The 14,415-nt window shown below is 26.0% G+C and overlaps 3 protein-coding genes across 3 annotated transcripts in view; 1 reads left to right on the forward strand and 2 right to left on the reverse strand.

Annotated features, from left to right (window-relative positions):
- LOC134836089 (thioredoxin domain-containing protein 9) overlaps nucleotides 1–14,415 on the forward strand; it is a 358,198-nt gene that overhangs the window by 233,120 nt on the left and 110,663 nt on the right. The gene's annotated exons all lie outside the window — the stretch shown is intronic.
- LOC134834524 (leucine-rich repeat-containing protein 40) lies at nucleotides 179–3,924 on the reverse strand. Its single transcript, XM_063849239.1, has 10 exons — nucleotides 3,798–3,924; nucleotides 3,616–3,727; nucleotides 3,358–3,557; nucleotides 3,099–3,302; nucleotides 2,206–2,329; nucleotides 1,788–2,134; nucleotides 954–1,447; nucleotides 700–891; nucleotides 607–636; nucleotides 179–476 (listed from the first exon to the last, which is right to left on the reverse strand). The coding sequence occupies exons 1-10, from the start codon at nucleotides 3,864–3,866 to the stop codon at nucleotides 395–397; spliced, it is 1,854 nt and encodes a 617-aa protein (XP_063705309.1). The 5' UTR covers nucleotides 3,867–3,924; the 3' UTR covers nucleotides 179–394.
- LOC134833662 (uncharacterized) lies at nucleotides 6,722–9,643 on the reverse strand. The gene is made up of 2 exons (XM_063848061.1): nucleotides 8,115–9,643; nucleotides 6,722–7,092 (listed from the first exon to the last, which is right to left on the reverse strand). The coding sequence occupies exons 1-2, from the start codon at nucleotides 9,526–9,528 to the stop codon at nucleotides 6,956–6,958; spliced, it is 1,551 nt and encodes a 516-aa protein (XP_063704131.1). The 5' UTR covers nucleotides 9,529–9,643; the 3' UTR covers nucleotides 6,722–6,955.

Here is a 14,415-nt window from a genome sequence, read left to right on the forward strand (position 1 = left end):
TTTTTGCTTAAAAATTAGAAAAATATTGAATTTTTAAATCATACCTAAATTTTTTAAAAAAATAAATAGTTTATAAAAATTTTAAATAATTAATAAAATACTTATCTGATTTCAAAAAATTAAAAAAAAATTAAAAATCGAAATTTTCACACAAAAATTAAAGAAATAATTTATTAGGTACATTGATAAAGGAACATTTTTACAATAAATATCAATCCAAATCGCTACAGTATATAATTTTTTGAAAAATTTTGAAAATTTAAGATAAATAATTCAAATTTTTTTGTGAGATTATTTTTTTTAAATCCATTTTTTATAGGATTTGTTCTGCAAAATGTTGTAAATTTAATATTGCACTACATCAAAATAAATTCGTCAGCATTTTTTATGACATTCACTTTTCCTCAGGGAGTCTATCTCTTAGATATGCCATGACAAATTGTGTTCCCTTTTCTAAAATCGCATGTCGTGGATTTCTAAAAAATTAAAAAAAAACTTTTTATATGATTTTTTTTTTAAATAAAATTTTTAATTTTTTTTTTTTTCATAAAATTTTCATAATTTTTTCATAATCTAAAAAAAATTATAAAAATTATTTTTTTTTACCTAAATGTGTTCCCTGTAAGATCCAAATATCTAAAAAAATTTAAAAAAAAAATATTAAAAAAAAATAATTTTAAAGAAATTTTTAAAACTTACGTAATTTGCTTCATTGTCCCAATTTCTGGCGGTACAAAACCAATATTATTATTAGCCAAATCCAAACTTGCCAATCGAGTCAATTTTTTCAAAGTTTCTTCCGTAACTTGAATTTCTTCCAATTTATTATTACGAAAACTCAGAATTTCCAATCTTATCAACTCATAAATACAATTTGGGATTTTTGTAAAACTAAAAAAAAAAATTAAAATTATTTTTAAAAAACTCTATTTAAAAAAAAATCAAAATCTTACTTATTAAATGACAAATCAAGTTCCTTCAAATGCGTCAATTTTGCAAATTCATCTGGTAACGATGTCAAACCATTTCTCGATAAATTAATAAAAAGAAGTCTTTGGAACATCTCAATCGTTGTCGGAACTAAAGATATTTGATTTTCCGCTAAATTCATCTGTTCAAGTGATTCTGATAAAATTTCGAGATTTTCGGGGAAACATTCAAACTTGTTTTTACTCAAATTTAAAATGTGAACTTTTTCGGTTTCAGCTTCTTTTAAAGTTTCTTGTGGCAATTCGCTTAATTTCATGTTTGAAACGTTCAAACTGCTCGTTTTTCGCATTTTGTATTTGTCAGGAATTGAAGTGTTTTCGAGACTTTTTTCGAATTCCTCCCTTTTCAAGTTGTCCTGTTCTTTGTCTTTGAGAAAACGTAAAATGCGACGAGAGCCTCCGTTTAAAATGTCAGAACGAATGTTGCGGATTGGATTTCCAACGATGTTAAAGACGTTCTAAAAATTAAAAAAAAATATTTTGAATTAATTTTTTATTTAAATTTAAATTTATTAATTTTTGAATGAAATTAATTTTTTTTTCAGTAAATTTAATTTAAATTAATTAATTTAATTTAATTATTTTTAAAAATTAAAAAATTATTTAATATAGTTAAATTATTTAATTTAATTAATTTAAGAAAATAATTTTTAATTTTTAAATTTTTTTTTAGAAATTTAATTCAATTTAAAAATTTAATTAAATTTAATTTAATTAAAATTTAAAAATTTAATTTTATTAAAAAAAAATTTAAAAAAAATAAATTAAATTATTTTAATAATTTTTTTTAAAACTCACCAAATTTCTCATCCGACAAAGACTTATCGGTATCTCTCTGATGTCATTATTAGCTAATTCCAGTTGTACCAATGTCGTCAACTGCTGTATCTCTTCCGGGCAACTTTCGATTTTATTATTCTTCAAATCCAGTATTTTCAGTTGCGGATATGGCTCGCTCAGAAAATTCGTCATCTCCGTTATCGCATTATGCGACAAATAAATATTCTCAATTTTGTCACAACCCGTAAAATCCGGAATTTCTGTAAGATTATTTTGTTGTCCATGAAAAGTCTGCAACTTTTTGAGGTTCGCTAAAGATGGCAAAACTGCAACTTGGTTATTGCTAATGTTTAGTACTTGTAAATCTACGAGGCAAAAAATTAGTAATTAATTAATTTTTAAGTTTTTTTTGAGGATTCAAGCAATTAAATATTACTTCGGAGCATTGTTATGTCGTCAGGAATAGTTTGCAAGGCATTGTTAGATGCAATTATTTCTTTTAGATGTACCATAAAACCGATTCCGTTTGGGATATCTTTCAGTTTGTTGAAAGATACGTCCTTTAGATGCGGATTAGTGATGCAAAAGGAGTTAATTACAAATTAATTTGGCGATATTTACAAAGCATGCAATGTGAAAAGTTGTTGTTTCGAAAAAATTACTATACGAAATTTTTTTTTAATTTTTAGAATTTTTTAAAGTCAATTTAATTTGAATTATTTTTTAAATAAGTTTTTTTTTTTTATTTATTTTAAAAAAAAATATTTTTTTTTAATTATTTTTTTAAATAATATTTTTATTTATTTTTTCAAATTTGTTTTTTTTTATTACTTTAAATTTAAATTAATTTCAAATTTATTTAATTAAAATTTATAAAAAATATCTCGAAATTAATTATTTTATTCGAAAAATTTTACTCAAAAATAATTTGAAAAAATTTTTATTTAAACTTTGGCTAATTTTTTATAAAATCGACGAAGAAAAGTTCAAATTTTATGATATTTTATTTTAAATATTATTCCAAAGTTAATTTTAATGATTTTTGTAGATGCAAAATAATTTTTAAAATTGACTTTTGATTTAAAAATTATCTTTTTAGAAGTCTAAGAGACCAAAATTCTCAAATTTTTTGACAAAATATTATTTTTTCGATAAAATTTAGTTAAAAATTCGTCAAATTAATTAATATTTTAAATTTTATTTTAAAAAAATTAATTTTTTTGAACATAATCTTCAATATTTCTTCTATTTTTCATCTTTTGAACCTAATTTTGTGTTCAAATCATCAACTTTCCACAAATTTCATTAAAAACACACAAAAATTCTCACCAAATACTCCAACATATTGAGATCCGACACACTCGGATGCAAATTTTCCATCTCATTATGACTCAAATTCAAATATTTCAAATTTGGGAATTCAAAAAACTCATCAGGTAACTCCGTAATTGCATTATGTGACAAATCAATGTGTACCAGCTTCGTTAGGTACCGAATTTCTTTGGGCATTGTACTTAAAACATTGGTGCTCGCCTAAAAAATTAGAAAAATTTCACAAAAAATCGAAAATTATTAAAAAAAATCTCACATTTAAAAAAGTTAAATCGACTAGTTGTTGAATCTCGGGCGATATTTGGTGTATGCTGTTTGAACTGACATTCAATGAAGTTATTGGCTTTCGATCCCACCATTGATACTCATCGTCATCAGGACATTTATCAAAATCAGGAATGAAAATTCCGCTTCTCCGTTTCAAAAGTTCTTCTAAATTGAAGATTTCGTTTGGAACTGCAAAAAAATTCATGAAAATTAAAAATTTAATGGATAAAATTAAAATTTTAATTACTGTCGTCAAGAGTCTTCCTTGATAAATCGATGACACCCGTTTTTAAAGCATTTTGTACGAAAGTTTTTGTGATGACTTTGGAATCCTCCCTTTTTTCTTTGGCATGAAAAATCTGCGTAATTAAAGATTTTTTGGTTTTAATCGAATTTGATTTGAAAAAATAAAATTGTAAAATTACTTACGGGATTCAATTCACTTCGTTTGATCCGTGAAGTTGGTTTTTTGATGTTCTTTGGCGGAATAGAGCTCATTTTTTCGTAATTTTCGAGGTTTCTTGTTTGTTTTTGTTTTTATTTATTCATAAGCTGGAATTACGTCATTCTGTTTGGCGTTTATTATTTTTATTCGTCTCATCGATTTGAAAAAAAATTATGTTATATGCGTTAAATTTAATATTAACATTGAACAAGCAATAAATTTAATTATAAAAAATTATTTTTTAATTTAAATTTTATTTAAAAAAATTATTTAATTATAATTAATTATATTAATTTAAATTAATTTATATATTTTTAATTTAATTTTTCAATAAATGCTGTCAAAATTGATATTTATTAGAGGTTTATTTTTTTATTTTTTTATTTTTAAATTTAATTTAAATAAATAATTTTTTTCACAAGAAAAGGTCTTAATTTTTTTATTAATTTAATCAACTAATTCCCCCAAAATTAATTGTATTAATTAATTTTTTATTTTTAATAAATTATTTTTTTTCAAAATAATATTTTAAATAAATTAATTTTTTTTATTTAATATGAATTTAACTTTTTTTCATGAAAAAATTTTTCAATTTTAATTTTTAATTAATTTTTTTTTAAATATTTTTAATATTTTTTGAAACAATCAATTTTATTAATTTATTAAATATTTAATTTTATTAATATTTAGAAATTATTTAAACAATTAAATTTTATTATGAATAAATTATTTTTTCATTTTTAATTTTTATCATTGTTTTTTTAATTTTTTTTTTTAATTAATTTTTAAAAATTAAAGCAAACTAATGATTTTTATCAAATAATTAATTTTTTATTTTTTTAATTTATTTTTTTTTTTAATTTTCATTTAAATTATTTTTAAATATTTTTGCTAAATACTTACATAAAATTCTTGTCCAAAACCATAATTTCTCAATTTAAAATGCAAATTATCACCAAATTACTCACAAAACCCATAATTTCACGATAATTTTCTCAAAAACCAAAAAATAATGTGTCGAAATGCCCAATTAGACAATTAATCACTTTTACTCCTTGAAATAAATAAATTTGCATAAAACGAAAGTCACAACTTTTCCTGCATCTCGCAGTCATTCCAGCTGTCATCATTAAGGGCAATCGCTCGTCAAGCACATTTTTGTCCATTTCAATTGTTGTTGTTTTTGCAAATCTCAAACCGCAAGCAATTATTGTCTTTTATGTTTTATTTCGCTACTTCTCTCTCCACATGATGCACTCGACATTGCATTTGAACAATTTTATGCAAAAAGTTAAGTTATTCTGATGCATTGCGAGAGATACACTTTGCCTTTGTTTGCATATAGAGCGCGACTAAAAGTTCAAATTTTTTTTTATTTTTTGAATTTTGACGATTACTTGCGCTTTTTCCTGTTCATTGAGGAATTTCGCAAGTGAAAGTTACGCAAATTTAATTTTTCCGTCAAAGCTTAGTTCTGAAAAAAAGTTCAATGAACTCCAAAAAAATAATTTTTATTGAAAAAGTCTTAAGCGGCTTCCGTCTTTATCGGAGACAAAGAAAACTTTCCCTAATCTCTTTATTTCTTTTTGTAATTTCGCATTAAATTTTTTGAATTAAGTTGCAACCTTTAGTGACTCGCATTTCTTTCCTATATTCCATTATTACCTTCATAAATCATCAAATTGACGGCAATTTAAGTTGCGCGCTACCACATTTCCTGAAACAATGATAATCAATTTTTTCTATTTTTATTATTTTTTGACGAAAATGGGCTCACGTAATGTGCAAAGTGACAAAATTGTGATAATTGGAGTAAGAAATCATGTAATTTGAGACAGAAATTTGTTAGGAGAACAACAGAATTGCAAGTTTTTGAGATGATGTTTTTGTTTTCGAGGCATTTTTTGCGATTTTATAAGTTTTGATGTCTTTTTGTGAATTTTAATTTTAATTTTAATTTTAATTTTAATTTTAATTTTAATTTTAATTTTAATTTTAATTTTAATTTTAATTTTAATTTTAATTTTAATTTTAATTTTAATTTTAATTTTAATTTTAATTTTAATTTTAATTTTAATTTTAATTTTAATTTTAATTTTAATTTTAATTTTAATTTTAATTTTAATTTTAATTTTAATTTTAATTTTAATTTTAATTTTAATTTTAATTTTAATTTTAATTTTAATTTTAATTTTAATTTTAATTTTAATTTTAATTTTAATTTTAATTTTAATTTTAATTTTAAGTTTATTTTTAATTTAATTTTAATTTTAATTTTTATTTAAATAATTTTAATTTTAATTTTAATTTTAATTTTAATTTTAATTTTAAAATTTTAATTTTAATTTTAATTTTAATTTTAATTTTAATTTTAATTTTAATTTTAATTTTAATTTTTTTGAAAAAAAATTTTATTTCCTCAGGAAAAATTTTCAAAAACAAGTTTTTAAAGAAATTTTTGACATCTTAACAAAAAATCTTCCTCAAAAACTCAAAATCCGCTTTTATCTCATCAATCCCGCATCTCAACGACGTTCCTCTTCACATTTCTCCGCCCGTTCAGTGATTCAAAAATGTATAATCATGTCAAGAAGAAAGAAAAAAGTAAAAAAATCGCAATGGAAAAAAACTACGGAACCGAGAAAAGACACACATATTCACTTTTACGCGTTCGCCGAGTCGAGTCTCTGTTGTTGTGATAAAGAAAGGTATCGACAACAGCAGAAAAAAAGAAGACAACAAACTTAGAAAGTGAATTGTGTGTCTTAATAATAGGCTTGAAACGTTTTGTCTGTCACAAAAATCTGCACGCGTTCCGTAATCGACGATTTTTTGACGTAACAGCAATTCACTTTTCGGCAGATGATCTAATAAATTACCAAAAATTCCGTCATCTAATTTTCCGTTTAGTAGTTTCAGGAATTTTATTTATCGAATTAACATTTTTCGCAAGTATTCAAGTAGTACATAAAGTAATAAGGGGTCTCTCATCGGAGACATGAGGATTCATCAAAGTTGGGTTTCTTGTCTATTTTTCGACAAGTTTTAAGTCACATAAATAAATTTTTCATCAAGTTGTCGTTAAATTATGGAAATATTTTGAGAAATATTGTTAATTTTTGTAAAGTTGCTTGTTGAGTCATTAAAAATCGGAGAAAGGAACTGCGCGTTCTTGAGTTGCTTGTGGATTGTACTTCATGGGCGACGACTCGGGAATCGGATTTACGACAATGGTAACGGGGAAGTAGTCTCCAGGTTTGGGATCGTTGAAGATTTGATCTGAAATTTAATAAAAATTCTTATTAGATTTTTGCTTTGAGGGAATTTATTTTGAATTTGATCGATTTTTGATCTTAAGATTGATTTTTAAAACTTTTAAAGTTGAATTTTTAGTCTTTTTGATCAAAATGTTGCATAAATTTTCAAAAACTTTATAAACTTAGAACAATTTGAGAGATTTTTAAATCTTTTGTTTAAAATTTTGATCTCTTCGGAACTAATTTTACTAAATTTTGAACAAAAAATTATCAAATTCAGAGTTTTATTGAAATAATCTTTCTCAAAAAATCATATTTTAGAAAAAACTTTAAAAATATTGTAAAATTACGAAAAATTTTTCAATCAAATTTGTGATTTTCAAAAAAATTCTAACAAAAACTGTAAGATTTTTGAGAAAATTTAGAGAATTTGAAAAAATACCTAATTAAAAAATTATAAAATTTTATAATAAATTTTTAGTTTTTCTTTTAAACAAAACTTCGATCAAAAGAAAAAATTTCTTAAATTTTGACTTAAAATTACATCATTGAAAGAAAATTTTTTAAAAATAATCGAAATTTGGAAAAAAAAATTTAAAATTTCTGAAAATTTTGTGAAATTTGGAACATTTTTCATTAAATTGATTTTAAAAATTAATAAGAAAATTATTTCAAAGATATTTTATCAAATTTTGATCATTCTTGAATTTTTGGGAAAATTTAGAAAATAATTAAAATTCGAAAAATTTTTTTTTTGAATTTTTTAAAATAATTTTTATAAAAATTTAATGATTTTTTGTAATTTTCTACAAAATTTTAAATCTTATAGAAAAAATTATTTCACAAAGAATCAAATTTTTAATAAAATTTTAAAAAATTTTGAAACTTTGAAGCATTTTTCATCAAATTTTTATTTATTTATGAAAAATTTCTTCCAAAATTATCAAATTTCAACCAAAAATCGCCTATTTTTCATCAAATTCTCCCAAATTTCGAATAATTTTTTAAAAATTCTACTCTAAAAATACTCCAAAATCTACTTACAGCTCATAAGTTGATGTCGCAATTGAAGTTGCGCCATGTGATGTTGCGCTACAGTAAAGGCACTCATGTTGATTCCTTGCAAACTGTACTTGAATCCATTGATTTGCGGATCAAAGATCGCCGTCATGCTTCCATGAGCCAAAAAACTTCCCTTCGGCTCGCCTTCCAACAGAAACATCGGATTAATTGTACGAATATTTGTCTCAGTTTGGGTTTCCTTGACCTTTTTGTCATCTTGCGTTGGAGTTTTTGGCACAACAGAAGCTTGTCCATTCTCATGAATGACTTTCAAAGGCAACGACGGCAAAATCGGAAAATTCGAAGAGATCGATTTGGGAGCGCCGCGTGTTCCCGCGTTCGAAGATGAGCTCGAAGCAGCAACTGCAGCGACGGGAACTGGTCCCGCGGCGACTGTTTGACGACGCACAAGAACTTTTGCGGTCTGCGGAACGAGCGTTGGGGGCGATTTCGGGGGCGTATCGCACTGATGATCGTACAAAATTGCCTCCAAATCTTCAATGTTGTCGGGAATGTCGTCGTCATCGAAGCCACAAAAGTCCTGTTCCTGCTCCAAACTGTCGCTGAGAGTCTCGCTGATGTCGGGGAGTGTCGAATTCAACTCGACAACTCGCTTCGAGGGACGCACCAAGGGCACAACTTGAACGCCATGCGGAGTGCGAATGAATTTTTGCACTTCTGTGCGACGCAGAGGCACGGGAAGTCGCGTTTTGATGATTTCGCGCATTTCCGGCGGTTGGTTGATGTAATTGTGCTTGTAAATTGCCGGGCGAATTGGCATCTTGAATGGCGTATTTTCCTCTTCGACGGTGCTGGGCTTCGGAATTGACGCGATTTTGCGTCGTAACTCGTCATGTAACTCACTTGGATAGATTTCAACTGCTTCCGAGGTCGAAGCTTTGATCTTCTTTGTTGGCGAAGTGTCATTTTTCTTCGAATCTTCGATATTTACGAGATCCGGATACATCTTAACCTCCTCAACTGCTTCATTGGTCGACGAAACAGAGGGAATTGGACTCAATTTGGGACTTTCTTTACCTTTAAGCGACGTTCCAGCCTCTGGATGCTTCTTCGGAGTCGACATCGACATGGATTTCTTCAATTTTTCCTTCAAACCAACTTTGCCGGGAGCTGCGGCAGTAACCTGCTGCTTCTGAATCTTCTCAATTGCGATTTTTTGGGCATTTGAAAGTGTTGGCGGGTCAGTTTTGTTCTCCTTTTTGGCCGAAACTGGCTTTTTGGGCTCCTTGACATCAGTGCGCTTCTTGAAAACGTTCGACAAGAACGAATTTTTGAGCGACAAGCTGCGTCGGAGGTTGTAGCGTCCCTCGCCGGGTTTGGAATTTGCTTCTTTGTCATCCTTTTTGTTGGATTTGTCGTCCATTTTCGGTGCCATTTGATGCTTTGTGTCACTTTTTAAGAGTTTTTACAAAATAAAGTCACTTTTATCACGAATTTATGTCGAAAATTAGTACAAATTGCGAGCACGAACAAAAATGGACGCCATGAGTTTGATCGTTTCACTTTTATTTCGTTTTCAAGTTTCATTTTCCGTTTTGCAAATTCAAATTTTTAACCGTTTTTGTCAGAGGCGGACTTAAATGAGCATTTTTGGAGGGAAAATATCATTTTCTAACCTCAAAACTTAAATTTTGATAAATTTTCATCACTTTCTTCGTGAAATCAAGTAAAAATTGTGTCATTGGAACAAAAAATGGTCACTAAGCCATCAACTGAAAGGAAAATTCACAATTAGCCTTAATTACAGACATCCGTATTGACCTTTGCGACGCATCATCGTCGTTTTTCCGCAATTAAATAGAATCTCGGAGCAAAAACCGTTGTCTGATGATCATTTTAATTGGCAAGTGATAGTTTTTTGAGATGCAAATAGTCATAAAATGCATTGATAAGTCGATTGCACAAGAAATTATTTTGCTCTCTCCTCTCTTTTGTGTTTCTTTCTGCAGGTTTTCTTGCTACAACTTGCTCTACAGCGCATTCAACGCAACTTTCACCGCGAAAAATACTCGGATTTCGCATTGAAACAAGTACGCGGTGTACATTCTCTCACATTTCTCATTGTAAAAGCAAATAACAAAATATTACGGTTGTAACAAAACATTGCCAATGTTATACTGGAGCCTTCGATTGAAGCAACAGGTTGTTTTTTGAATCAGTCTGATTAGTGCGCGTCGACCGAAAACATGATAAGGCGAGAAATTTGACAAAAATTAAATAAGAAAAAAAAATTATTTTTAAAAAATTATTAAAAAATTTTGGGATTAAAATTTTTTAAAGGAAATCCCTGAAAAAAAGTGAAAATTAAAATTTTTAATTAAGAAAAAAAAAATTGTAACAAAAGAAAAGTGCAACAAACCAAGAGTTATCAGTGCGAAAATTACACACAATCACGTACGAGAAAACCATTACCGGACTCATGCCAGAGAAACTTGGCAATTAAGAAATTTTATATATATTATAAACTATAAGTCGCTTAATTAACGATCTGTCGATCTGGATAATTTTGTGGATTAATAAAATATCTCGTGTTACAACAAATATAATAAAATAAAGGTAAGAATTAAGAATTTAAAAAAAATGATAAAAACTAAAAAAATATAAAAATAATTATTTATAATAGAAATTATTTTTTATTTTAATAAAAAAATAAAAAATAAAATAAAAAAAAATATTTTTAATTTATAAAATAATTAAAAATTATTAATTATATAATTCAATTATTAAATTATTAATTTAATATAACTATTAATTAATAATTTAATTATCAATTTATTAATTTTCAATTATTTTATTAATTAAAAATTATAATTAAAACAAAATTTTTAAAAATAAAATTTTTTTTTTATTAATTAACAAAATTATTAAAATATTTTTAATAATGATAATAATAAAATTTAATTATAATTATTTAATTTTAAATTATTAAATTAATTTATTTTACATTTTTTAAATTATTTAATAATTATATTATTTTATAAAAAATAATTATCAATAAAAATAATTTAAAATATTAAATATGATATTATTAATAATATTATATCAAAGTGAGTGTCGCAATAGTAAAAGTATATCAAATATTTTTGTTTCTTTTTAATTTTTATTTTCTTTAATGAATTTATGAACTACTCGAATCGAATATTAATTACATTCATTACATTCCATTAAACATTGTGTGGTAAAAACTATGTTAAAGGCACGCACAATTCTGGTCAATGAAGAACTAAACTATAAATAAGTACAATGTTTATTTAATGTAATGTCATTTTGTATTGAATACTGTTTCCGTTATTTTCTGCTTTTATGAAAAAAAGAAAAAAATAACTTTAAACTGGAAGTTTGTGCTGTTTCTTAGACAGATATGAATTTATTTAGTTTATCGTAATATTTGTATGTCATGTGTTCCATAAAATATTAAATATTAACATAGGTTATGTAGTTTGATAAAATATTTTTATTCTTTTACGCTTCAAACTACTTTTGTCTGACAAATAGTTCAATGAGCTACAGGGCGTTCAACTTATTTTTGCTTCATATTTTTATATACAGATTTGTTTCTTTTTAGAAATTAAAGTTGATTAACTTTAAATATCAAAGTAAAAAAAAAACAAAAAATATGGAAGAGGAAAAAATTACTAAATACAATTGATTACAGAAGTTCGAGTTTGATGCCAAAGATGTAACTTTTTAACCAATATAAAAAAAACCAACAATTCAAAAATTTACAATTAGAATAATTTCGTTTGGTCCAAAGCGAAACGACGAGCAAAACTATATTAACCGGAGAGGCTTTAAACAAGATTAAGATTGAGTCTTCAAGACTGAGCCTTTTTCCATACAGTGGTCTACTGCAGAAAAATCATTCATACAAATCTATTCTTTTTTTGCCTGTTTCGAAACATAGAATACTGCTAAAGCTCCTCAGGAAAGAAATAATTCAACATCATCTCATTGTATTTTCTAATTTTGTAGTCTATTGACCCTATTGCATAATCCATTGATCATATCACATATTATATAAGGAAATAAACCCATCTTCTCAAGAAAAATAGATCCTCTGCTTCAAAGAAGTAAATATTAATTTCTTCGGATTTGATGATAGTCTTCATAAAGCTTAAGTTTAATGAATCTAACTTATATAACTTATCATAATGAATTTCAATTTAATTTATTTTTTTAATTCCCTTTAAAGTTTAGTAGAACAAACTAAGATACAAAAAAAAATTAAATTACTTTCAGTTAAAAACTAAAGTTATTCAATTTAGACTTAATTTTTTTTTTAAATTCTTTGAAGATTGCCTTAAATCAATTCATTTATATTAATTAATAATTTTCCATAAGGAAAACAATTTTAGTACCAATTGTAATAAAACACCCTGTACTGTTGACCATAATTCATATGCATGTAACCGATAACAACACATGGCAAATTCATCATCAGCACAAGCTCATACGTCTTCAATTTTAAACAAATTGTTAATAACACACTTTATCCTCTCCATACTCTCGTTAAACGCTAATTTATGAGATTCAGCAAATTTGTCTTGCATTAACTTTATCATTCCTCATTTTTCATCTCGTAAAAATTACGCGAAAATAAATAGTTACAAACCAATCTGCATATAATTTTAACAAAAAAATAAAAAAAAAATGTTGAATTTCTATGTTGCATAAAAACATTTATCTTGTGAAAGAAAGCATAGCGTATGCATTTAATAAAATAATAACAGTCTTTACTTTATTTTACTTCACTCTTCTGTGTTACCTGTTGTTTGTTGTTCGTTCATTCGTTTATGCGTTCGTTGTGAATGTTAGACAACTTGTTTCGACATTGTCGATCATCGCGTACAGTTACACTGCGTCTCTTTCTTTATCAAGGTTATGAGTTTGTTGCGCGAATCTAATGCAAGAAAAATAAATAAATAAATAACACACAAATTATAGCTCAGCGAAAAATAATGCTGTGGCACATGCCGTTGATTTATTTAATTTCATCAATCATGGAAGGAAAGATAGACGCCAATAAATTTTTTTTTCGCAAATTGGATGTTTATCCGTGAAAATTTTTATACAAAAGTTCAATTAAGCGAAATTGCTCGATAAACTTACATTTTTTATGAAGTCCTAAATACCTTGATAAATAGCAAATAAATGGCAGTGAAATAAAAATTAATTTTATTTATTTTTTTTATAATTTTTTAAATGGAGAGAAATTTTAACAATGCAAAAAACTAATAAAAACGGAAGTCGGAGCAACGGTTGAATTAAACAAAAAAATAAATAGAGAAATAAATTTCTGAAATTAATGGTCAAGTGTCACCAATTAAATGCAAATTATTGATTTAGGAATGTTTAGTTTTTTTTTTTCGTGAATTTTTTCACCGGGTATGAAATTCGTCATCAATCACTTTTATGTCGAACGTCATTTTAAAAAATATCGTCTCATTGGTATTCAAGTAGTAACGGAGCGACACTCGATCTAAATAACAATTGAAGAAAATGATCAAATTACAACGACGACGCGACACATTTCAGTAACAAAATATGTGCAGTGATGAAAGTGAAATTAATTCACCTTCACTTCTCTTCTAAATAAAAAGACATTTCAGAAGTAATAACATTAACATGTGAGCAATAACCCGTCGTTACTTTTTATTTTTATAACTATCGCAGATCATTAAAGAGCAAATAAATCAAGAGATTTGATTGTCGCGCATGCATAATAAAAACAGCTTTTGATCCGTGTTTGATCGACAGCAATCACTCTTAAACAAATATTTATCAAGTTTTATTACTTTGGTGAGATAATAATTTATATTCGTAACATGAGCCAGCATGATTGGACAATGAGAGTTTAAAATTTTTCAAATTAACTTTTACTCGGCAGAGGAAAGAGGAACAAGAGTCAAAAACAATTTTGGTTTACATTGTAAGATAATGCGATCAGACATTCAATAATAGTGCCTAATACACTAATTGATCATTCGTTCATTCCATTTCGTTCGTGAGAGGTGATTAGACATTCCATCGTTGTTGGTTGATAAATGATGTCTCAATTATAAGCTGATGGCATGGCTAATTTTCTGCCGCAAAACGCGAGAAATATCGTCACAAATTGATATCCGTTGAAGAATGTGAGCAATTTTTTTTTGTTTTGAACAAATTTCTTATCACGTCTCATTGAACGACAAAGTGAAATTATTTCAATTTTTTTTATTAACAAAATATTTGTATATAAAAAATGTCTGTGAAAAATTATTGA

Source organism: Culicoides brevitarsis, chromosome 3 (genome assembly GCF_036172545.1).
Source record: "Culicoides brevitarsis isolate CSIRO-B50_1 chromosome 3, AGI_CSIRO_Cbre_v1, whole genome shotgun sequence".
In the NCBI taxonomy this organism is placed as follows: Eukaryota; Metazoa; Arthropoda; class Insecta; order Diptera; family Ceratopogonidae; genus Culicoides; species Culicoides brevitarsis.